Below are 24,325 nucleotides of genomic sequence, written 5' to 3' on the forward strand. Positions count from 1 at the left end.
TCATATCTACACCAATTCTCAGCATCACTTAATTTTTTTCCTGTTGAGGTTTTCATTAGTTTTTTTGTAACCCTCTGATGAAGAACCAGTGATAAAGTGTCACTTTCATTTGTTTTCATTATGTGGGCGTAACTAACAGTCACACAAATAAAAAATGTGTCTCATGTAATTGCTATTAATGAAACCTTTTAGGACCTGTGTTTTAATTAAATTATCAAATTACACATCCTTTCTCTCTGGCAAGAAAAAAAAGTGTTGGCAGTCCTGGCAGTAACCACCATGACGACAGACTAACTGACTGAGCCAGATGTCACAGCGCGGTCAGGAAGCCTATAAAATGGTTGTAAAATTGTACATAGTGGTGATAATGGTCACAAACTGACATAAGCTGTAGTTCTTAAAACCAAAAAAGGCTGCTATTTGTCAGTCTCTTGTTTATGTTGCTCTCTCCTCTTGTATAAAAAAAACATTTATTATGAGACAAAAAGAAAGACAAACAGAGAGAGAACTGTAAGGAGACCCTGAGACAACAAACTTTCTGATAATGGAAGTCCAACTTAAGGCATTGACTTCAAGGCACATGCAGTGTCTAGTTTATCTATCAGTGAGAGCACTGTCAGATCTTCATATGTTCCCCTCCAAAGATGATAAAAAAAAATCCAAATGATGTCAATGATATAGCCAAGGGAGGGAAATTCAGTGGAAACACTGTCAGTGGGAACTGTGTGTCAGAAAAGCCTGATAACCCAAACAGAAAAAAAACATGCTTAAGTAATCAAAATGCTACAATGAGTAATCCCTTTCTACGAAACCACTGAAGTGTTGCCACCAGTTTTTCATAAGCTGCCTAAAATATCACTGGAGGGAAGTCAGTCAACACAGAACTTCCTTTCACAAGTCAACCTACTGCTTAAAGCAGCTGTAGCAGCCTCATGTGTCCATCTGTCCAACTACCTGATTGCTTTGCTGGTTCTCTCTTCCTTGTTTGTTTTTCCCAACATATTTTTCTTTGCCGACTCCTCTAACACCCTCCCCTGAAATTCCTGAGAAAACTCAGTTTGAGTTGGATTTTCCCCTAAATTCCTCACATTTATCCTTCCTCCCTTCATCAACTTACTCTTTCCTGTTTGCTCCCTCTCACCTGTTTCTAGGCAGCGTCCTCATCTTTGCATCAGTCCCTCCTAAGCCCCAGTATTTATTCTGTCCTCCATTGGTCCCTCTGTTTCGGCTTTCGCCCACAAAGAGAGACTGTGTCACCTCCTGGCTGGAGCCTTCATCCTTAGGGTAGCTGCCATCACTGCAAAATAAGAGGGCGATACGGGTATAAAGATGTATAAAAATCATAATTCAAGTACACAGCATACAGCATATATCATATAGTGCGTGGTTCTTGGCTAGGTCATCTAGCAGGGAAAGAAGAAAAGCAAATATGGCTGAATAAAATCATTAGACTCATATGAGCAAAGTGATTTAGATAAGTACACACCTGGCAAAGGATAATCCTACTCCATTGTCTGCAAAGCTGCTCAGAGAGAAAAAAAAAAGTCTGTTATTGAAATACAATGAACCTACCCTGGTAACAAAGTGGTCAAAGAACTTGACAGTATTTTGTTATCTAGCATTCAGGAAATTAATAAAACAGAAAAGAGGTGATCAAAGTACCTATCAGATCTGACAATATATTAAAAAATATGCAAGGTAATTCACAAAAATATTGAATCGTCAATCCATCATTATGACTTAAAGATCTATGGAAATCAAGCCAATGTTGAACATAAAGTTAGGTCAAATGATAAGGGTGTAGAAAAGTACATTTCATCACAAACAGAGGATGATGTCTTCACAGGAAATTGGGCTGGACTTATATAATATTGCCAGCACAAATGTTCATCTTTCCAGTTAATGTTTCTATGATTACAACATCCTCTATATTTTTCATCAGAAACATCCCTGTTCACAGTTCCCTTGAAGACACTATAAGCTGGTTTCTGGTCAAATTGTAGCCGGTGAGCCGTCTCACCCTGAGTTCTGGATGACGATATCTCCTCCCCGTATCCACGCTCCCAGGTCATTGTTCTTGAAGGAGATCAGTGTGTCAATGACTGCCGCCACCCGAGGACGGCTAGGGTCTGCATTCTGGTGTGGTCGGAATCTAAAAAACCCACATGACACACACACACACACACACACGCACCAATGTCAAACTAATTTATTCCCCTAATTTTTCTGCACATGTGGTCCTCATGAAGGTTATTCTAGACAATACACACACAAACACATGCAAAATTGATTTAATAAATTTAACTTTTGGTGGCCTATGAATGACTTATAGAACCAATAATCATCATCTTATAAATCTGCATGCAAAAATAATTACAAGACATAAAGTTTAAAGCACCACAATTGGACCCTTGTGGCTGCAACGATCATTGCCTCCCATATTGTGTCCGACAGTTGCTTTGGAGAAGACACAGTGTCGTTAAAAACAAAAGGGTTTACATCACTTGGGAGGGTGAATGTTCTTGGAATTTTGTATTGGTCATCTGCCATTTAGATTAAGAAATACATTCTGTACAAATTTGACATTGTGGCCTGAGTGATAAAGTTACACCACTGGTTGGCCAGCCCAGTGTTGGAGTTTCCCCATTGGCTGTTGCTCTTTCAAAATGAATTTGTGCAAACAGTTTCGATTATGTCCTCAGGGGGTGTTTTAAAAACATATACTATATTGTTATAAATAGCCTACATAGCCTGATATTGCTTTATGCAATTCATAAGTATGTATGTTGGGGGAAAATGGGGCCAGTTCAGATGAAAATTGCCAGGGTGGAATTTTGTTCCTAGTCCAACCCTGACTGGGACCACTACAGAAAATCGCAGATGAACATTTCATATCCGGGAATTTACATTACAGACACTACCACTGACTATCCCTGCAACAAATTGGCCACAATTTCGCACACTGACTATACACAGTCCAGTCATATACTTGGTTTTAACCTAGTCTTGTTTGTGATGTGTTTTATGCAAAAGAAATTGTGGCTTTGTTTTTTTTTTGACTTGATGTTTCAGGTAAAGGCTATGTATTTACACTCTGAATACCATGAATATCCACAAATGTCATGGATATCTGGCTGTCGGTTTGCAAAATAAGACAGAAGTGTTGGTCATGGAGAAGTTTTGACCTGTTGGTGACGCTACAAAAAAAAGGTCAGGGGATCAATCATAAGGACGTAGTAATATCTAATATAGCTGCAAGTGGCAATGATCAGGGTCCAAGCAGATTGCAAGCATTTGGATGCTTGTTTCTTATTTAATTGACAAGATGCGAAACTCTTGATTTTCTTTGAAAAAAAAATATTGTGGTCATCATGCAGATGACTTGAGAGATTAAAATGATGAAAGAATTTTGACTCTAGGCCTAGCCGTTTTCAAGATAACTGTGAAAATGTAAACTTGATTATTATAGTGTCACCTTGAGGTCAATGAGTGTCATATGTTCCTGAGTAGTGGGTGAAATTTGAAACCCACCTGCCAATTGTTGGTGTTTCTTGGTCTTACATTTTTTTGTTGCAAAAACATTTTTAGCAGTGATAAATAATAATAAGAAGAAATTTTCACAGGGTCACGATAGGCAACCATCGACTTAATATGACCTCTATAAGCACTTGAGAACATACCACATGCATGAATTGCTACATTGTTGGCAGGTAGGACGTGGACACCAGGGGATTCAAACCCTGGACCTTTGTATCCTCAGAAAATATGATTTACTGAGTGCACCAGTGGCGAGACATGGTTTCCTCACACCGTCTCACAAGTTGAGGCAATGACATCACTTGTGCAAGAGTATTTGTCTATTTAACCTTAAAATACTTAAAACAGTCAACATGTTGGTTATAAAAATCTGGAGGGAAAAAAAAAAAAAAATCACATCATTCTGCTGGTTTCGACTGTATTGTCAAATACTTTGATGAAGTTTGATCAAACATTCGGTGAAATAGAAAATGTTGTGCATACAATACTAATTAACACTGAATGTCACTGCGGACTCATCATTGGACATATCTGAACACTATTTAAGACACTTGATATATAGTATCCAAAGAATGTATGTGTCAGTTTCAGTAGCATTTGAGTGAAACTTGTGGAGATTTGATGTTAATTGATTTAGCATATTTTGAAAACTATAGCATGAGGGACTTCTGAATTGACCATAGGTTGCAGTGAGGCAATGTTTTTTCACGCATCAGTGGATGTGCTGAAAAAATTTCTGCTCTCTAAGAACTACAGTGAAATTGAAATTATTTTTGGAAGTTTTGACTGCAATATTGATAAAAATGTGAGTTTACACTTATTATATTATATTATATTCATATAATGGATTGAATATAATTGTATAATGATTGTAGAACATGGAAAAAATTTCAATCAAATCTGGACAGCTAATTATAAGATATAAACTTTTTGCTTTTGTGGAGCCCCCTAGTGGCAGAATATCCCAGGATTGTGCAGCGAAGCTCAGACCTAGCATCCGAACACATGCACCCAGGTTGGTTACAATAGCTTCAACCAATTTTGATTTATGAGCGTTTACGTAAAATTTAACTTAAAGACACAGGTTTAAAAATGTGTCATTTTAAAACAATATGGAATATCAAAAACCCAAAAAACGACTTTGATGCCAATTGCCTGAAATTAGTAGGAGGAGTAGCGAAAAAACAGATTTGGATAAAATTCAAAATGGCAGAAAATCGATCTAGGTGCAAATGGGCATGGCTTATATAGATAGATTTGTCTGGACCCACAGAATCCAGGAATTCAGCGCCACCATCTGGCCAATCGGTATCTTTTTTTTTTGGTCTGAGTAGTGGGTGAGATTTCCAACCTATCTGCCAAGTTTGGGAACTTTAGCTGTTACGATCTCTTAGACCCAGATACTTTTAGAACACAAGAATAATAATAATCCTAACAAATACAATAGGGTTCCAGCAGCTTTGCTGCTTGGAGGCCGAAATATCCTCTTCCTTGTGTTTCCTACAATCACAGACACATCTCTCTCTCCTTCTCTCATGTAACATTAATACAGCACACATTTTAACATTTAAAATCCTCCCTCTCATGCAACCTCTGTAGACATACATACACTCACATACACACAGAGAGCGTGGCCAGCAGTCTCAGTGGACACATAAGATTTTTTCCGTCTACTTGAGGGCTGTATTTGGGTAGGGAGCTAAAGAGTGGAAACTATCTGTGAAGCCTTGTTTACTCTGTCAACACAAACCTGACAGACCCTCCACTAAGATGCAGCAGCACTGTAGTAATAAGGACATCCATCTATCCCAGTCAATGGCCATATCGTAGTAGATATATACTGTACAGTAGGGAACTATAAATCATTTAAATCACACACAGTTAGTGACAGTGGCATTAAATAAATACATTAGTAAGCCACAAATACCTTAATATTTACTTTCTGTAACTCTGTAGCGGTAAGTTTACATATGGTCACCCACCATAGACCCTCTAACCATGCACAGGCTTTGTGCTAAAAACATATGGACTAATCAGTTGTAAGTCTAACAACTCTAACAAGTCTAACAAGTCCAGCAATTCAAGAAAACACAAAAAACCCTTGAGAGCAATTCATATTTCTTTGCACAGTATAAATGACTATATATTTCTCAAACTGAAAGCTGGCAGTAAAATACTAATACACACGTTTGCACACAAATACACACCTGGCATTGTTATCTAGACAAAGGTATTCCCGGGGGTCAGCGGCGCTAGCATTGGTGGTCTTCACTCCTTTATCAATGAACAGCCCAGCCTGGAAAGGTGAAAGTGTGATTGCAGTAAAAGTTTTCTTTAAAACTATGGTTAGAGATCCAGTATGTGCCACAGGTCTATTTCTGTTGGATTGACATAAACAAGACTACTAGTATATTTTACAGTGTGGGACCTGAGGCATATAAACGGACTAAATTTAAATCCCAGGTTAGAGAATCAGTGTTGTACAGGAAACTGTAGAAAGTAAGGAAAGAGGTAAACAGAATTCCTGTGAATCATTTATGTGTATGAAAATGTTATGTATATTTACATACTTCATAACATATGGATTAGTTTGGTGTCGCTTAAAACTGGACTGCAAAAATGAATTAAAGGAAAAATGTAATATGTCTGTCTGCGTGTGTGTGTGTGTATGTCTTGTGTATATGGAAACCTGTGCTCTGAGTTGGTCCTGTGGTATAAGCGAGGTATAGTCTTAAACCTTGGGGCTCCTTCCTCTATAAGAGAGCCTGCTGTGGTCAGACTGGACAAAGAACTTACAGTTCACCTACTCGACTTGTCATTACACAACAGAGGGCTATTGTAGAGCCCACTCGTGTGTGTGTGTGTGTGTGTGTGTGTGTATATGCCTCTTCATGGCAAGAACCAAATGAGTAAGCTGAGAATTATGTGCAGTTCTTTAGTTATAAGTACTATATTTCTCTTGCTTGTATAAAACACAGATGCAGGAAGAGACAACACAGAGAGGCTTGGCACAGCCTGGTATACTTAACTGTAGATGGGAAGAAAGTGCACACTGATTTTAACCTACACTGATAATAAAAAAAGCTTAAAGATAAGCAACACTGATGATACCTTAAAGTTGGAGTGTACACGGTTATTGTAGAAAATCCCCAGGGGAGTGAGCTCTGCCTTGGTCTCTGGTACCAGCCCATGAGAGTCTCCTGTTGAAGAGCTGTGGAATACAAACCATATGCCAGTATCCTGGAATAGGATAAGGGAAGAGACAAGGAAAAGTTGTGTTCGTGGTTGGTACGGCTAGTCAACAGCAAATTTTTCATTATCTGGGCTCATGCACATATCATCCATAGGTGGAGGGCTGAATTAAAAGAGAAAACCAATGAGGAGAACAGGGCATGTGGCTCAAGTCTCACAAAAAAGTATAAACCAGGTCTAAGAGTTCATACAAGCTCAACAGCTCATTAAAGTTTGCAGTTCATCAGATACACAGACAACCTGAATACCCCCTATACCAATAAGTACTATAGTACATAGTCCTCCCAAGTGGACCTCCACACTGTTAGTGCTGAAATGAAAAAGAGGTCTTCTACTTTCTTATATTAGAGGTCTTGCTATGTTATTGCAACCCTCTATCAGACACTAAAGCCTCTTAAATCCCACTTTATTGATGGATCACTTTGTTATGAGATTGAAAATCTTCAATTTTCATTATGTAAAGTTCAGGAACACCAAAGCCAGTGAGGCTTCAATACAGTTAATTTATCAATAAGGAGCTCATAAATTTTTCATCATTTTTAAAAAGTGATTTAAAGTTCAGTTTTAATTATAAACCTCTGATGTTATTACCTGAGAACCAGCAGCTGCATTGCTGATGAGGTTGTTGTTGGGGTTGGCGATCCAGAATGTTGAAACTGCCCTACAAAACATACACATATACAAACACACAATGATTAAAAGATATTAAAAGGGCAGTACCTTGTTATATCAGAGACCATGACTAATAAGTAGAAGTAAGAGATCCACAAATTCACTGATTTCAAAATTCCCCAATAATCCACCTCTCCAACATAAACTCTAGACAGAGACAGCTCTGCCAACACACACACACACACACACACACAACGAAACTTCTGGAAACAGGCATTGCTGCTTCCCTCACAGAGGCACTTTTCTTGTTCCTGTTACGACATAAAAACATCCCATGGAGAGGAGGGAGCGGTTGTTATTGCATGGATAAAACCACTGTGCCAGTATCTCTCACACACACTATTACTAACTACAGTATCTCTCTCACATGAGCACGAAGCTCTGTCTTCTCTCAACTTATGTCTACACTATCTCAAAAAACTTGCCATACTGACTTCAGTGTCACACTTATAGATTAAAAAGTGGCACGCAACATTTGTGTTGATTTGACTCCACTGTTCACTGTTTTCAAAGACAAGATAGTTGATCAGTGTTGTTTAACTCATGAATATAAAGCTACTTTTGTGTAAAGATGTAGGTATGTTTGCAGTTCTCAGGGCTTGGCAAGTGCGTTTGCAGCGTCCCTACTATTATCTGTCATTACAATTATCCTCAGGCTCGTGACTAACAAGACCCCAGAGTCTCTGAGTTGCAGCTGTTGCTGCTGTGGGTGGATAGATTAGGTTAAAAGTCATTTTAAACCTGTGTGTATGCCTACAAAGCAGTTGTGGCGGACGTTGAAAACTGTTAAAACTACTAAATAAACTTTGATGGGTGTGTGAATTTATATATAAACTGGTAAATAGGTGATTTTTATACCCACACTTTAGAGGACACCAATGATATAACTACAAGTCCTTATCCCAAGATCTTGACTTGCAGTGGTTGTTGAGCAATGAACAGTAGCTACTTATAGCCACGTTCTTTATGTTGGTGCAGAAACTCACGTTATCAGTTTTCTCTGTACTCATATCTCATATCAGAGACATACCAGGTCATTCTCCTACTTTCTTACTTGCACTCTGTGCTGGGTGAGGGAGTGTAGCCCTTGTAAACTTTGTCCTTGATGCTGATGCAGAGGGTCTCGTTACGGTCAGTGGGCAGCTGAGTCCCAGGTCGAGTAAGCAGGCCAAGGTTGTGGTAGAAAGTGTTACGCTGCTCAATCCCATCCTCAAGGAAGAAACAGTGACCCAAGGTGTCATAGCCCACACTGTTCTTCACCTGGTAAAAGAGAGAAGACCACAAGAAGAAAAAGAAGGAGTCAGTTAAAGATTTTTACAACTGAGTTCTTTACAGAAGGAGAAAATAAATACAATACTATAATCGCATTTATGGTAATCTTTCCTAGGAAGATACCGTTTATGGAAACATGCAGAAAATTCTGGTAAACAAGAGGCAACATAATATTTAGATAGTCAAGCTTGGAATCATCAACAACCCACAAGAAGAAAAAAAAATCTGCATGTTCCAACTGCTAGATGTGCCTACCTCCTTAAAGACTTAAAATTCCTGAAAGTGTACAACCATTTTTTTATTAAACCCATCTGAAGCTATGTAGAGAATGATGGTATCAAGAGAGCAGTTGAAGAATACACAACAACAGAATATTCGCTTGGTCTTTCTGCCAGAAGGGAAATAGGAAAAAACAGCAGAGTCAAACAATGTTATCTAAAACTTTGTAAATTCCATTTCCTCGATACAGCTTGGACGAGTGCTTTCAGTCCTCAAGGACGAAAGTTAACCCATCACCTTTTGACAATGATATCAAGAGAGGGCATAACTCACACATATGCACACACAAGCAATCTGGCAGAGAGGTCACACAGAAACACATTAAGACATTGTGATTACGCAGTTGACTAAAATGTACTTGTGTGAACATGTCATATGATTTTACTTCAAAAAGTATAATAAAACATCTACATTTGCTCAAGGTCAGATACTAATTATTGGGGACTAACTCTTAACTATTAAACCTCCTTCTAAAGATACAGATCACTTTATTATGGAGAAAGAGATGAGACAGGAGGCTTTGAAGAGAGATTTAGGGGAAAAAAGGAGACGGGACAGGAAGAAAAACAAAAGAGGAAACAAGCCAGTACAGTAATCCAGTGAGAGACACTGTAATTGATGTGCACCAGACATTATCACATGGTACTCATTAGTAAAAGATGTCTCACGCATCCTCCAATCATACAGACGTTTTAATATGCCTACAGCTGTCTTTTCTTCTTTCTCATATACATTTCAGACTTACTCAGCACACAAACTTTACTCACCAGCAAACCATTTGTGGCATGGATGGTGAGACAGCGAGAGAAGGAGTGGTGTATGGAGAGTCCGTCCACATAGGTGGGCTCCCGGTAGCCTCCCTTCTGGTCGACATCCCCGCACATGTGGAAGTGGAGGGGGTAGCGGCCTTTTTCTCCCTGCTGGCCCATGTTCTTCAGCTCCACGTGGGACAGATGCACTGATGAGAAGTTACCAAAGATCTGATGGTGCGTGTGTGGGAGAAAGGCAACAAAAAAAAGGGTCAGAGTTGAAGATAAGTCACAAGAGAGAGGGGGAGAGGAAAGTGATTGAGCAGGAGCTATGAGCCGTTATACACCACAAAAATAAATTATACTGGCCTTGTGGAGAATAACGCAAGGTTTATATTATGCCACGAAAACATGCTAACTGTCTAACCACTCTTTCAATTAAAAGTTTAGGTCTACAGTATGATTCTCTGTATTTGTCTATGATCCCACTGGGTTATGTACTATAGCACTGTTGGCACCAGGCTCCAGTGAGTCAAGCTGTGCCAAAACCACTGATATTCCTCCAGATGAATAAGAGATGGGAGTTATAGAAGCACAAATTAAACACATATATTATTTTTATATGTGTTATACATATTTGCACATATAGTAGATGCACACACACGAAACACAAATGGAGAAAACATGAACGTCAACAAGTAATCCAATACAAATAAACTGTACAATGCTCTCTAGGAGGTCTTTTTATGGGTATGGCATAATCCGCAAGGTCTGGTTCCTGTTAAGGAGGTATTGGCCAATCTCTCCAGCTAACTGTAACTCACCCACAAAAACACGCACATTCATTCATGTACTGTACATACCGACAAGCTCACTCTCCCTTTTCTCTCTGACCGACACGCACGCACACTTATAACCACGGATGAGCAATGATAGATAGTCTTACTTGTTTCTACACATGCACATTCCTGAATATAATCATTCTTACTGCATATACATATGTATGAGTACTTGCATGCATATATACATATACATATATACAAACATACCATACATACATACATACATTTACTGGCAAGACTGAGAGGAGTGCCAAAAACTCTTATGTTAATGTCCGGATGGATTGAGGATAACGTGCGATGGTGGTGCTATGTGTGTGATGGCTCTATTGTTGAGGTCAGATAGGATGGAGGAAGAATGGTCGATGATTTTAGAGGCAGACTGTGTAATAATTGTTGGAGTTAAAATGGTAAAGAAACAGTTAACATGGCTGGAAAAAAGGAGTGTTTCTTTTATTTAGCTCAAAGGGGGGTCAGTTACACAGAGTCTGAGGAATGTTATTATGCGTTTGCCATCAATGTGAATGAAATTGTGCGATCGTCAATCATCAAATTACAGTGAACTCATTGTGTACTTCCATGTAGGTCAGGGAGAATATGATGCTCCTAATCTGTCTTATGTCTTCAAAGTTGGACCAGATTTAAGGACAAGACTGAGGAATTAGTGTCAGCCATTGAAATGAAAACTTGACATATGAGGAGAAAAACAGAGAAAAGATGGGAGTGAGAGAAGTAGTTGGTGAGGAACCAAGAAGTGCTTTACATAACAAACTGTCCTGGGAACATGAATAACCCCTCTCACTTAGGACGGCATATAAATATAGAATGTATGCACACTTTAGCTCTATGCAGTATGGAAACTGTCACGCAGGTTCCTGCAGACACAGTGACCTTTAACGAGAATGTTGCTTAAACATGCAGACACATACATCAGCCAATACAGACATAAAGCACAGAGTCTAAACAAGGGCCTGTGCTATGAAATTAAACACACACGCACACACAAACACACACACACATATAACACACACCTTGATGTGGCCTCCATAGGTGTCGTGGCTGTAGAACTGGCACATGTTGTTACCGTAGCAGGAGTTTTCCATTTCTCCGTAGATGAGAATGTTTCTAGAGAGCAGAGCCACTTCAGCACGCATGTCGACCCCATCTATGATCTCTCCAACATGGTTGTACTGAGGCTTCCCTGGGCAGCACAGACAGGTAGATTCTCAATCATTAGAGTAAAAATAATACGACTAGCTGAACATTTTAAAGGAAAATCCCCAACACAATTGCACAATATCTGGAAAAGGTGCAAGTTATTATTTTGGATAAATACAAATGTCAATCACTGCATTCCATCTCGACCAAAGAAAGCAGAAATGAAAATGAACATGGAAGGAAAAGTCGAAATGAATAACAGCAGAGGAGACAAATTAACAGCAGAGTGCAAAACAATTTGGCTTCAAACTCTTGCGCAACCTTTTTCAGGTGGCACAAGTCATACTGAGACTCAAATCTTGTTATTGCACTTAGCAGAAAATGTTGAAACAAACAGGTAGTGGCAGTTGATCTAAACTTTGGTTTTTTATTTCTGAAAATGCTGTGCCTTCAACTGTCAACCACAGGAAGTATGCCTTGCAGCACACACTGAAACACCAAGTAAACAACTGCCCACACCCAAAAAAACAACCGACTAAAATAATAGACATGTAAAAGCAAAAGAAATCAAATACAAATGAAACACAAAATAATCAGCTTTTCTACGATGTGGAAAGCACCCTTGCCCACAGGGTGCAGCTGCCAGTGTTAAATTCGCACAGCAGTGCTCCAGCTGCTCAGGCCTTCCTCACAGCAGCAACACAAAACTAGGCGCGCACACACACACACACGCACACACACGCACACACACACACTAATACACTCTTCTCTCCAGGAAGGGAGTTGGCGACAACAGAATAATGAGATCAGGAAACATGTCATGATAGAGAGATGGACAAAGATTAGGGAATGAGGGGAGGGAGAAGGGAGCAGAAGTAGGAAGAAGCAGTGACAATGTATCCAAATCCAATAAGCACTCTGCTTATTATAAGATAAAGTTACTATCAAAATATAAGCTGATAATCTCTTTTTAGCCTCCTTGAGTAATCTTACATCACTGTAACAGCTGAGCAGGAAGTTATAATCTCTCTGGACCTGGGTATTAGTAACACTACTGTTCATCTGCTTATCGCATCTATCGACAACAACAGTAATAATTAGCATAAGATCTTTGTCTTCTTATGCTCCTGGAACAACATTGGTTATCAGTCTTCTCACAAGCTTCCTAATATAACATCCTGTATGTCTGTGCTGTGTATCTCCCTCTCTGTTCATCTACCTATATTACAAGAACTGTGAATAGTCATAGCTGAAAATGATACCTGCAGTACAAGCTACACACATGATAGGAGTAGGTCAACATAGGACAAACACCCACAGAGACAAAGACAGTTTTACTCTGCAGCCCAGGAAAACACCTCTCACCTTGTATCCTGACCTGCCTGCTGGTGCAGTGAGGGCATGGCAGCAGGGTAAACTCTTCAGCTTGGTGCATGGAGTAATCTGTACTAGCAACAACAATCTGATTCCCAGGTTTCCAGGTCTGCTGCACTTCATCCTGCAGGTTCAGCACCACTTGGTCCACAGCATCCACCTGGAAGCCTGAGATGGGGAAACCTGGGAGGGCATAGCAAAGCATAACACATGAATTAGAAAACGGGGTGAAAAATGATGCTGCATTGTTAATATCTTTAATAGGTAACATATTTTTTCAGAAATTACAGATAATTATCATTATGATTTTTGACATTATACAACAAAATTTCAAATAAAAGATCTTTTAAAGGCTCTCTTCAAGTAATGAACACATCCCTTTAGATGGACTTAAATGTTTTCATACCAACAGTAGCAAACTCTTATTACACTGGTATATGGAAGAGAACTAAATAGCAGTAAAAAGCAGTTATTTATAGTGTTCAATGGTGGGCAGTATCACTGAAAATAATTCTGTAGAGAAAAAATAGTTAAGGTGTTAACCTCAGGAAATATAATCATTTCCCACTGAAACTGAGTCACTGTCGAAATGTATTTTACAAGGTGTGGGCATGTATAGTCGCAATAAATAAAGAAAACAGCTCAAAGTGTGTACTAGTGCCTCACCCAAACCACACACATACACAAAAACACTTACATCTGCCTCAAGACCTGGTATTTGTCATAACGACATGGTCACAAAAACATTATCACCCACATAGGCATAAGAATGTCTTTCATGTTGAGATGATTGATCTGCAAAGCAGTTAGCATGTGGTAAACCTCATTCCTCACCCTGTCACCTTCCTCCAAACCTTTTGCCCTAAAGCTGGAAAAATTTCACCTGAACTACTTCCATGATCTGAAGCTGACAAACAAGCATTAAAATAAACAGCAGATCACTATCTTATTTTTAATGGCTGTCATCACTGAACCATATATGTTCAACTGCTTTTTATTGATTACACCAGAAACTGCTTCTCACCGTTCTTCCACTCGCTGTAGGCGGTGACTGAGAAGCCCACTCCGTCCACGGTGCTGAAGTTCTGTCTTGCCAGAGCTCTCCCTCCAGTGTCATGGTTTTCATGTTCCCTAACGTCCTCAGAGCATGATGCGTTGCCGCCGCCTACCACAGAGACCAAAGCCCACGCCTGTCTGGAGAGACCAGAGGGATAGAGAGAAAAGTGGGAGAGACACAGAGAGGAGAGGAAGCGTTTTTCAGACATTACATAGACTAGTTTCACACATCCACATCAACACTTTAATTAATGAAAATGGCCTTGGAGTGTAACTTCATGGATTGTAACATTGACGCATGCTGAGCTAAGCTGCAGCTTCCGTTGCAAACTCATTCAACACTCGACATTTATACATTACATCACTCGTTTCATCTTTTATCTGCCTCACAACTTTGGTTGTGAGTTTGAATCACCTTCAATTCTACAAGTACACACACACACACACACACACACACACACACACAGACACGCAGAAATAAACTTAATTAAAGCCCAATGAGAAGTTACCAGTATTTAATATTTAGTCATAGTCTTCTGGTTCTGTTTTTATTGGGGGAAGACTGAAACAGTTTTATGTCTGTGCAGTGATGCACAGCTATTCAAGACGATATAACTTTGTACATGACCCATGAAATGTGAAGAACAATGCTAACCAAAATCTTGACGCAATCAAAGTGATGGTAGATGTAGTAGCTAGATGCAGTGTCATTGTTAGTCGAGCGGAGAGTGAAAATATAAACAAGACATTCATGTCAGTTAAATGTAACATCTTACAGACAGCACAGTGAGTTAGATACAGGCTGTGACCTAAGTGGCATGATAAAGTTTGTCTGTGTTTGAGTGCGTGTACTACTCCAGTAATCATTCAGGGTTAAGTGTATAAAAGGCAACAGGTTGAAGATATCACCACAAACCTCTTCCACTGAGGGATTTAACGGATCATAACAGACAGGTGCATACTCAGGATATTTGAAAAAGAGATTAAACTAGTCACTAGCGTAAAGCTCTGAAGGCAGAGCAAATGCCAGCAATAAGCCTGACGCAGGATAAGAAGTGAGACAGGAACAGACGACTGAATAAATGAGTAAATGTCATGTCATAATTAAAAAGTAATAGAGAGATAGGAAACTAAAGAAAGGATATCAGAGAAGTCAAGTGATTATTAAAATGATGACAGAAGATTTCAGAGAGGGTGTTCATATGGCTCAGAGGAATAATGGGTGTACCTTCCACATCAGAAACTTCATTCAAATCCAGCCTTTTACTTTTGTTCCATGTCCTCCTTCCTCACAACATTGAACAATATCTTATAAAGCAAGAATGTCAAGAAAATTATTTTAAAATGAGATTACAATGACTAAATATGAAGGAGAGACTGAAATCATTTGAGCGGAGGAGCTTGAGGGTGTGGACAACGAAAGGGATTGGGCGTGGGTTTAAGGGTGTTTGACCTAACACAAGATACTGTGCTGAACCTGCTGTCTTGAATATTAAATGTCAAGCCCTTGACTTCTTTGGAATAACTTCTTCCATTTTAGTCATCCTGCATTAGCTGAATGACTGCAAACAAGCTTAAACACTTCTTGCTATTCATGGATATAACATAATATTTTTAGGCCATTGTTACTGCATGACCTTTAAAGACAACACAACCCGCCCCTGACCAACACAACCTTCTGGCACCATTTAACGATTCATAACACTTCACTTTACATTACAATGCAGACATCAGCTGAGAATTTTGGATACTACCCAGCTCTGACTGTAATGATAACTTCATGGCCCGTAATTTGACATTCCCATGATGGAATAATGATGACTCACAGGTCACAAATATAATAATATCCACAGGCAAGCAATCAGTATTTTTAAACCCTTGGAATCTCATCTGGACAAGCACTTAAACATTCTGAATAACAAGAGGACAAGAGGAAATTAATCTCTACACAAGTCTGTTGTTTCCACTAAGGCATTACTTGGCTCATTCTACATAGACTTAACAATGCCAGAGGCTATTTCCCAAATTCACCTTTACATTTCACTCTCTGGCTCAGTTTTAACAAACGCTATGATGGATCTGCAGTAAAGGCGTCAACTCATGGCACATTTTAACACCATACAACAGTGATAAACAGCTTACTCTATCTTGGTAATGATTCAATCAAGGAAAATAAACCATGACCACTGGAGAAACTTCAGATGCTCGTTTATTACCTACAAAGTCTCCCTGAACTATTAGAAGCAGTGATGTTATAAACTCCAATTTGTCTCTGCGTTATTGTCTGTCCCTGCACATAATAAATGCTCCCACTGACTCATAACCTAAACACATCTTCTTGTAGATGAAAGAGCCCCTGTGCCATGTCACTGTGCACCCCACTGATACACAAACAGGATCCATCTAGGGCCCCACTCTGTTCTGTCATTACAGCCCCACTGTGTGGCTTTCTGTGAAAAAAAAAAAAAAAACCAAGGAAGGCCCCCTTTTTGTCCTGAGGCTGCTGATATGCATCCTGTGTGAGTGTGCACTCTATGACAGACAGATGAGAGCAAAAGTTGGAGGCACACAAAGGGAAAAAGAGAAGTATTTGTACTTTTTCCTTGAGCCACATCCCCAAGTGGATGTTCATCAGCCCTTTAACAACCTCATTGTTTGATCGGAAATAGCAATGTGTGGAGTCCAGAAGTGAATTCACTATAGACCAGCGTGAACGTGTGTTTATCTGTGTGTGAGTGCTCTCCTGAGAGACAGAAGATTAAAGACAGAGGGGTCAACAGGCATGAGGCAGAAGCCGACACACTTGTTGTGTCTGTGCCAGGAAGGACGGCTGACGCCACGGAGGTGAACTTACAGAAACTCTTAAGTATCTGGGTCATGTGCTAGTTTGTTAATGTTTATTTGAAAGTGAGCATGAGCTGGAGATCAAAAAGGGTTAAAGAGGGTCATGAATCATGCCCCAGGGGAACCCAGGTGTAAGGCATTGACGCAAAATAATAAAAAAATGTTCCTAGTACGTTCCAGCTCCATCCCCTGTTGTTTCTCCACAACACGCCACATGTCATCACTTGACCGTTGCTTCATCATTACATCCTATATGGTTACATGCTTTTACCACCCAGCTGCCTCAGTCTAAAAATCACTCAACCTAACTTAGTATGACTTTAATGAGACATTAAACTGCATGCTGTCTCATAAATTTGTGCTATGTGTTTCCTCCTACCACAAGCAAATCCACAGAAAGCTAAGATAAAAATCCCCCCTCCAATAAATGGTGAAAGGATAAGAAGAGTGTGCACCACGTTACGTTACTGGTGCACTCACACAAACACTTCTGAACATACGCAGGGCTCTATCATCTGATCCATTTAAAACACTGTGCTGTGGATTGTAGGGGATTTGTTTGAAGACTGTGTGCTGCCTTGGCACCCACCCCCAGAGGTGAAACGTGACACGGGAGAATCTGGCGTAGCACTTTGCTTTTCAGCCAACCACGGACCAAACCAGGCCAAGCAACAAATAACAGTTAAATGCTGCACTTAAGATTTTCCATTGAAAGAAACACGTGTTTATACATGTGTTTGAGTGACAGCAGCCTGACAGAAGACCAATAGCTATAATCCAATTTTTTCACTTAATGAGCATACAGAAAGTGTGAGCCCACATGAACAGGATTACATCCTATGTCAAAATTCCAGTACTTGCCCTTTGAGGGAATAAGAACTGTGGACGTAAAATCTCCTGAATCACCACATTTTGCACAAATCCTGGAAACTCATCGACCCTAACCCTGTTATCCCGTACGTACATCCTTTCTTGGCAGAACAGCATACAGCGGAAACACAGGGGAAACAGGAAGAGAATTACATAGATACAATTCAAGGGAGCATCCCAAATGAAAAGAAAGATACATGAAAGACGACATTTTTACGGGGGGGATGGACCTGGAACAAAAAGCTTGTATTGTCAGTCCAAGTATTGCTGTTTCAAAGGTGGAGGGCCCTTACTTCAGTGGTTAAACGAAACACATAAACCTTCTTTATCAGCCCCTGGAGACCAGGAATAAACAAAACACTCCAAAAGACATGCAACAGACAACACACCATGGAGAACCAATACAAACTTTTAAAGAGCTGGCACATTCTGCAACACAGCTGAGCCTCAGATGCACTCATGCATATTTTAATACAGTTTAACAACACACACGCAGGCCAGGACAACGGCATACACCAATCTATGGAGGTGTATTTTCATCTGTATCGGATATGAACACCTGTTATTATACACTGTTTTGTTGGACTCAGTTTATATGTAATTACTTATCTTTTAATTTCTATTGATATCAGTTTATGTTATTTACAACCCTGAAGAGAAACCAGTGTATGTAACAATGAAATAAGTTTCTAGCATAAAAGTTTGTACATCTCTTACATTCATAAACTGGAACTGTTATTTACCTGTATTTGAGGTCATGGACAAAGCTGCTGCCAAGCTTCTCTTCAATTGCCCTCTTGGTTTCATCCAGAAGACTTTTGACAGCAGAGTCTCCTATAGCCAGTGTGACAATGCGACCCGCCGGCAGGGACCGAAGCAGCTGGGTGAGCCGTCGACTGTCATTACGGGACTCATGTGTGTCAAAGCGTTCAGAGAGCAGCACAGCAGCTGTGTCCTGGTCCACCACCCGCAGGTTGATGCCTCGGCTGAAGTTCCGCTGGAAGGCATAACCCCCTGTTGCCAGACCAGAGGCTGGAACACTTCGTGTCAGCAGAGACCAGGAAACTCTCTCAGTGCCGTGTAGCTCCAGAGTTCCGCCGCTCATGACGCCGATGAACTTGCGGCCCAGGCCAGGTATTTCAGGGACCGCCTTGTCGTCGGAGCGGCCCTCGAGGCCTATGGTGGCAAGAGAACGGTAGCGACATTTGGGCGCACCGATGTGAAGGGCTCCACCAGCTTCTATAAGAATATGTCGTGTTTTCAATGTTATGTTTTTGGAGCCGTCAGCATTGTCTGCAAAAACTAGTCGACCTATGAGGGGTCAGAGGGAGACAAAGATGAGTTCTTGCATGCTGTATGTTATATCCACACACACACATAAACTGTATTTAACCTGTGGAACAATGTCATGTTTAACAAATGAAGTGAATCCATCAATATGACAACTCAAAACGCTACTTAACACTTCATGCGCTTACCTCCTGACTGGATGGTTAGTGAATGGAAGGTGGCCGAAGCCTCTAATCTAAACAAGTCTCCCCTCCTGACAACCACAGCCTTCTCTGGTTGGTGGCCTGGATTCCAGTTACTCAGGGATGGATTGTGGTCCGGACAATTCTCTGGAAAGATGACCAATAAGTAACAAATCAGACAACCTCATATACTGTACATGTCATTAAACAGCGATATACTGTACATAAATATACATAGAGAGTATAAGCGGAAACAAACACATACAGCAACGGAGTGAACAGCAAAGGGATCAGGCAAGGCTCTCTGGCATGCAAATCGTTTTTTTAAACGATAGCTGATAGGTGGAAAAAATCATAAAAATTTGAATCAGTGCTTTGTAACACTAACCGTCTAAAACGTCTCCATTTGTGAGACTAAGGACAAGAATGAGGGTGAGGAAGAAAGCACCCATCGACACTCCAAAACAGATCAGTGTGTTCTTTCTTTGCTGGAGGCTCTGAGCACGCTCCCGGCGCTGGTTCTCCTCTGACAGGCTGAAAGTGGCTTGTCGCTCCGGTGGCGGACCGTGAGGTTTTAGCGGTGGAGGCGGTGGAGCTTTGGCAGGTGGCGGCGAGCGCACCGGAGCCACTCGCCCGGGAACATAACCCGGAGACCGCTGGTGGTTGCCGTGGGGCGGAGCCACAAAAACTGGGAAGCGGCTAGGGCCATCACTTGTCGGCATGGTATATGTGTCTGCTACCTGAGAGGACAAAAAAATGAAAGAGGGTTAGGGCTAAAGAGAGATAGAAAATAAGAGTCGAGAAAAAAATAAACATTCATTAACAATGTGTGTTTCAACAATGAGGTCTTTGAGGATGTTTCTTTCTTGGCATCCTCAGACAAATTTGGGATTTGTTGCTGCCAATGAGAAAAAGTGTAAGACTTTCAGTTGTCTCAGTAGTAATCACATCCAAAATGTTTCTTAGACAGTTTTTCAAGTTCTAGGACTTAGGGTTAGTAAAAGTTTTTGAATCATACACAGCATTTGTATTTTCCTACAATGGTGCCATAAGTTGGTAAAATAGGAAAATTAAGTCTTACGGGATGAGACGGAGTGAAGTAAGGAAAGGAAAAAGGAATCAGACTGAAGAGGTCAAAGAGAAGGAAGAAGACACTAAAAGAACACATAAAATGACAGTAAAAACAGTAGGAGGCAAAGAGAGAAAAAAGGACTGATTCTGTGGAAACAGGCAATAAGCCACCAAGCATCTTACTCATGGACTTCCAGGTAACAATGCTGGAAATCAGCCTTAAGTAGACTATTAATCTAATCCTCCAAAAACAGTCAACTTCTCCTTTGACTTCTTTCTCCTTTGGTCTGAACAGAGTGACATAGGCTGCTCTTGACCACAGTAACGAAGGAGCTTGTGAATAATGGATCGCAACATTCCTGAGACTATGTTAACACAGCCAAAACAGATGGCACCAATTACAGTAGGGAAGGAGTGCTGCAGCTCTAGTGTGTGCTGTGCTCCCTGTATATCACACAAATAGAGAAAGTAGTACTAACTGAGCTGCAGCCATGGAGACACACACACACACACACACGCGCGCGCATGCACAAAAAGGGTCATATAGACACACACCTGCACATATAAACACACAGAAGTAGAGGAAATGACACTGCAGAAAAAGGGCTTTAATGGCATTTTTCCTTTAAACAAACAGCCTGTACCACTATAGTGACATAACCTCGCTACTTTATGTCTTCATAAACAAAACGTCAGCAAGTACAAGCCATAGGACTTCAACAATGACCCAGTCTTGTTAAAAGTCTTTAGATCACCCGGGTTGGTATCAACGCTTCACACACACGCAGTCCTGTGCCAACCCACAGAAACATGAAAACAAACCATTGTCTTGTCAAGCCAATTAGTCATCATTTTAGCCCAGAGGACAACAAACCTCTTCAACTCATAAACAAAGCAATATACAATCAAGGACTGCTCAACAAGGGCTCAGTCATTTATGTAGGCCACAATATAAGCTTGTGAATTATCCAATTTAGGGCTGAAACTAACCATTCTTGTCATTTTGGACTAATCTGATGATTATTTTCTTGAGTAATTGTTTTGTCTATTACCTTGAAAGTCACAAAACAGTAAGAAATGCCCAGTTTCCCAGAGAGCAGAATGATGTCTTGTTTTGTCCAATGTCTTGTTTTGTTTAGTGCAAACCCCTAAAATATTCAGTTTTAAATGATATAAAACAGAAAAGCAGATAATCCTCACACTGGAGTTGCCAGTTTTTCCCCCATTACAATGTCTCTAAACCATTTTTTTTAGTTAAACTAATAATTTTCCATCTTAATCTAAACTGGAATGTCATCAACAAAGGCATGCAACTTACAGCTTCTTCTGGATGTTCTCACAGTCTGTGCCCTACATTGCACAGACTCAGTGCGACCGCTATGATGGGATGAACCCTCGGGCATCATTTTTTATAACCCTATCTCAGGCTATGTTTTTATTCACATTCCTCACCATAAAAGGGCCAAGCCGCTCCTGCTCCTCTGGTACAAACTGACCTGTCAGACCATAAAGAGTTGTGGACTTACTCACCTTAGGGCTACTCAGCGTCTGGAAATTATACCGATCACAAGGCTGCACAGCACTTCGTGGACATGTAGTATTTCCTAACAATCAGGGAGTCATTACTCCCTCCCTCCCTCTCATATTGTTCTGATTTCAGAGCTACTGAATATCAAACAGATGTGAGGGAAACACTGGAGTCAAAGCGGGACAGACCATCACACATACCTAAGCTGTAAAATCATCATTTAGCTTCTTCAGAAATCGACATTGGCAGTGAAATCATCAGGAAGCCATGTGTTCGCTATAGTCATTGAAAAAACTATATGCTGAAGCAGCAGTGTCACAACTGTACTACACACTTACAGTAGTCAGAGTAACTAGTTACATGTAACAGCGTTACGTAATCAAATTACAAAAACTGTAATTGTAATCTGTTACAGTTACTGAGAAAAAATATGTAATTAAATTACAGTTAATTAAAATATTGTCGATTACAAAGGGGTTACATATGAATATATTCTCTTTGGTAAAAAGCTTATATGTAGAATATAACATTCATTCTGTTGCTTTACATCTTTCCTTGTAATTTTCTTTTTATTAAAATCACTATTTTAGAGGCTATGCAAAGATTTTTGCTCATTTTAAATCTGTATATGACCTCAGAATTGTCTGTAATCAATAAGAGGTATTGAAAAAGAGTCATTCAGGAACCACTGTCAAAAAATGATGAACAGCACCATCCCTATTGTTAGTTCTGTCACCACTGAGCATGGAGTTGATAGTTGTGGACTTGGTTTGAGGTTATGCTTACATTTTTCCTTTACTGCGGTCAGTTTAATGTTTGTAATCTACATACTTGTGATTTGTTTTGGTGGTTGTGTTTTAAAATCAAAGCATTCCTGTCTTAAATTAAATTATACTGAACCTTTAATAACAGTCTGATAGTCATCATTGTTGAGTACTCTGTGCCTGTATTTAGGACTTTTCAGCTTTAATGCCTAATTTAAAACATTAGTTGTTGTTGAGGAAAAGTAATCAAATATAATAAGTTACTTTACCTTGATGAAGTAATCAAAACATTACTTATTACATTTTTAACAAGGTAACTAGCAATCTGTAACCAATTACAATTCAAAAGTCACCTTCTCATCACTGATAGTAGTGTAGTGAGTACGTTAGCTCACATTAAGCGATATCAAGGTTAAACAGAGGTTAAAAGGTGGGGGGTTTTCATGACTTATGATGATTAATGGGCTTTTTTTGGTCACAGTTCCTCTTTCCACGCGACCTTTTCTTTACTATAAAGAAACACTTGCATATTTGAGAGTTGGTCCATCAGAGAAATGTCACCACAGAAGAGGAACCCTTGGGGATAATGTATAGTATAAGTTAGCTACGCACGAACTGATAACTATATAAGAATTATAGATAAACTATACTGTTTTTCATTTTGTTCATGCAAGCTAGCGTTAAAGTTACATTTTTTCACTTTTGACAGGATAGGTTATGGATGGGACACGTAGTTAGTTAGTTAGCAACAGACTGAAAACAACTTTTAGACACCAGATTAGGGCACAGACAAAACCCTCCCACAAACTTAGACTGTTTTCACTCGCTTAAAAAACCTATTAATAAGCCTTTTCACAAGAAAACAACCCACAAATCAATGGCTTCACCCGGTGAGACCTCTTATCACCTCCAACAGTTGACAGACAGACAGACACAGACACAATGTACACGGTCGTACCGTCGGTGAGACTGTCCTGCTCTTCTCCCGCTCTGTCCATTCGCTCTCTGCCGAGCCGTTAAAAACGTTGACCCGGTGTTGGTGGTGAGACGAATAACTTCTCACCCTCGCAGTTTGCTTTCCGTGTCCCTTTTTTATATACCTGTTCTTCACATGGTGTTTTTTTCTGCTGATGGGCTGTCGTCCGTCCGTCGGTCAGCCCCTCCGGTCCCACCGAGGGGGAGAAGCAGGCGCGGCTTGGAAGAGAGGAAGTGATGATGCGTTCACAGGTTGTCGGAAATAGCGGCAAATGGGACAGATGTAGCCTAAGATAGTGAAGAACACAAAATGATGATGATTATTATTATTAATGGTTGTAGTAGTGGTGGTGGTGGTGGTGGTGGAAGTTGTCAGGGGCATTTCCAGGATGTTATTAAAGTCTGTTACTACAATCCTGAATCCGCCCTCCTAATTCATCCCTCCACCCTCATAAAATGTAATCCTGTTTCCAAACAAAAAGGTTTATTTATGTCTTTGGTTGGCCTAGTGGTCAAATTTAAATATAGCACAATCCTGAAGACATCACAATCCTGAGGACATCAGCACTAATGTCCTGGTAGCTGCAACAGTAGTAGTTGTGGTAGAGGTAGT

The 24,325-nt window shown here is 40.1% G+C and overlaps 1 protein-coding gene across 1 annotated transcript in view; it reads right to left on the minus strand.

The window, feature by feature from the left end:
• The window catches only part of cemip2 (cell migration inducing hyaluronidase 2), a 29,741-nt gene extending 5,811 nt beyond the window's left edge, over positions 1-23,930 (minus strand). The window contains exons 1-15 of the mRNA XM_042421899.1: positions 23,696-23,930; positions 19,763-20,114; positions 19,381-19,521; positions 18,646-19,213; positions 14,157-14,326; positions 13,124-13,315; positions 11,632-11,801; positions 9,780-9,992; positions 8,516-8,721; positions 7,381-7,450; positions 6,649-6,777; positions 5,745-5,833; positions 2,021-2,152; positions 1,487-1,522; positions 1,142-1,297 (exon numbers count right to left, since the gene is read on the minus strand). Coding sequence (XP_042277833.1) covers positions 1,142-1,297; positions 1,487-1,522; positions 2,021-2,152; positions 5,745-5,833; positions 6,649-6,777; positions 7,381-7,450; positions 8,516-8,721; positions 9,780-9,992; positions 11,632-11,801; positions 13,124-13,315; positions 14,157-14,326; positions 18,646-19,213; positions 19,381-19,521; positions 19,763-20,096 — 2,606 coding nt within the window. The 5' untranslated portion in view covers positions 20,097-20,114; positions 23,696-23,930. The remainder of the gene's footprint in view (positions 1-1,141; positions 1,298-1,486; positions 1,523-2,020; positions 2,153-5,744; positions 5,834-6,648; positions 6,778-7,380; positions 7,451-8,515; positions 8,722-9,779; positions 9,993-11,631; positions 11,802-13,123; positions 13,316-14,156; positions 14,327-18,645; positions 19,214-19,380; positions 19,522-19,762; positions 20,115-23,695) is intronic.
• Between the last annotated feature and the right edge of the window lie 395 nt (positions 23,931-24,325).

The sequence above is a fragment of the Thunnus maccoyii genome, chromosome 9 (assembly GCF_910596095.1).
Source record: "Thunnus maccoyii chromosome 9, fThuMac1.1, whole genome shotgun sequence".
Lineage (NCBI taxonomy): Eukaryota > Metazoa > Chordata > Actinopteri > Scombriformes > Scombridae > Thunnus > Thunnus maccoyii.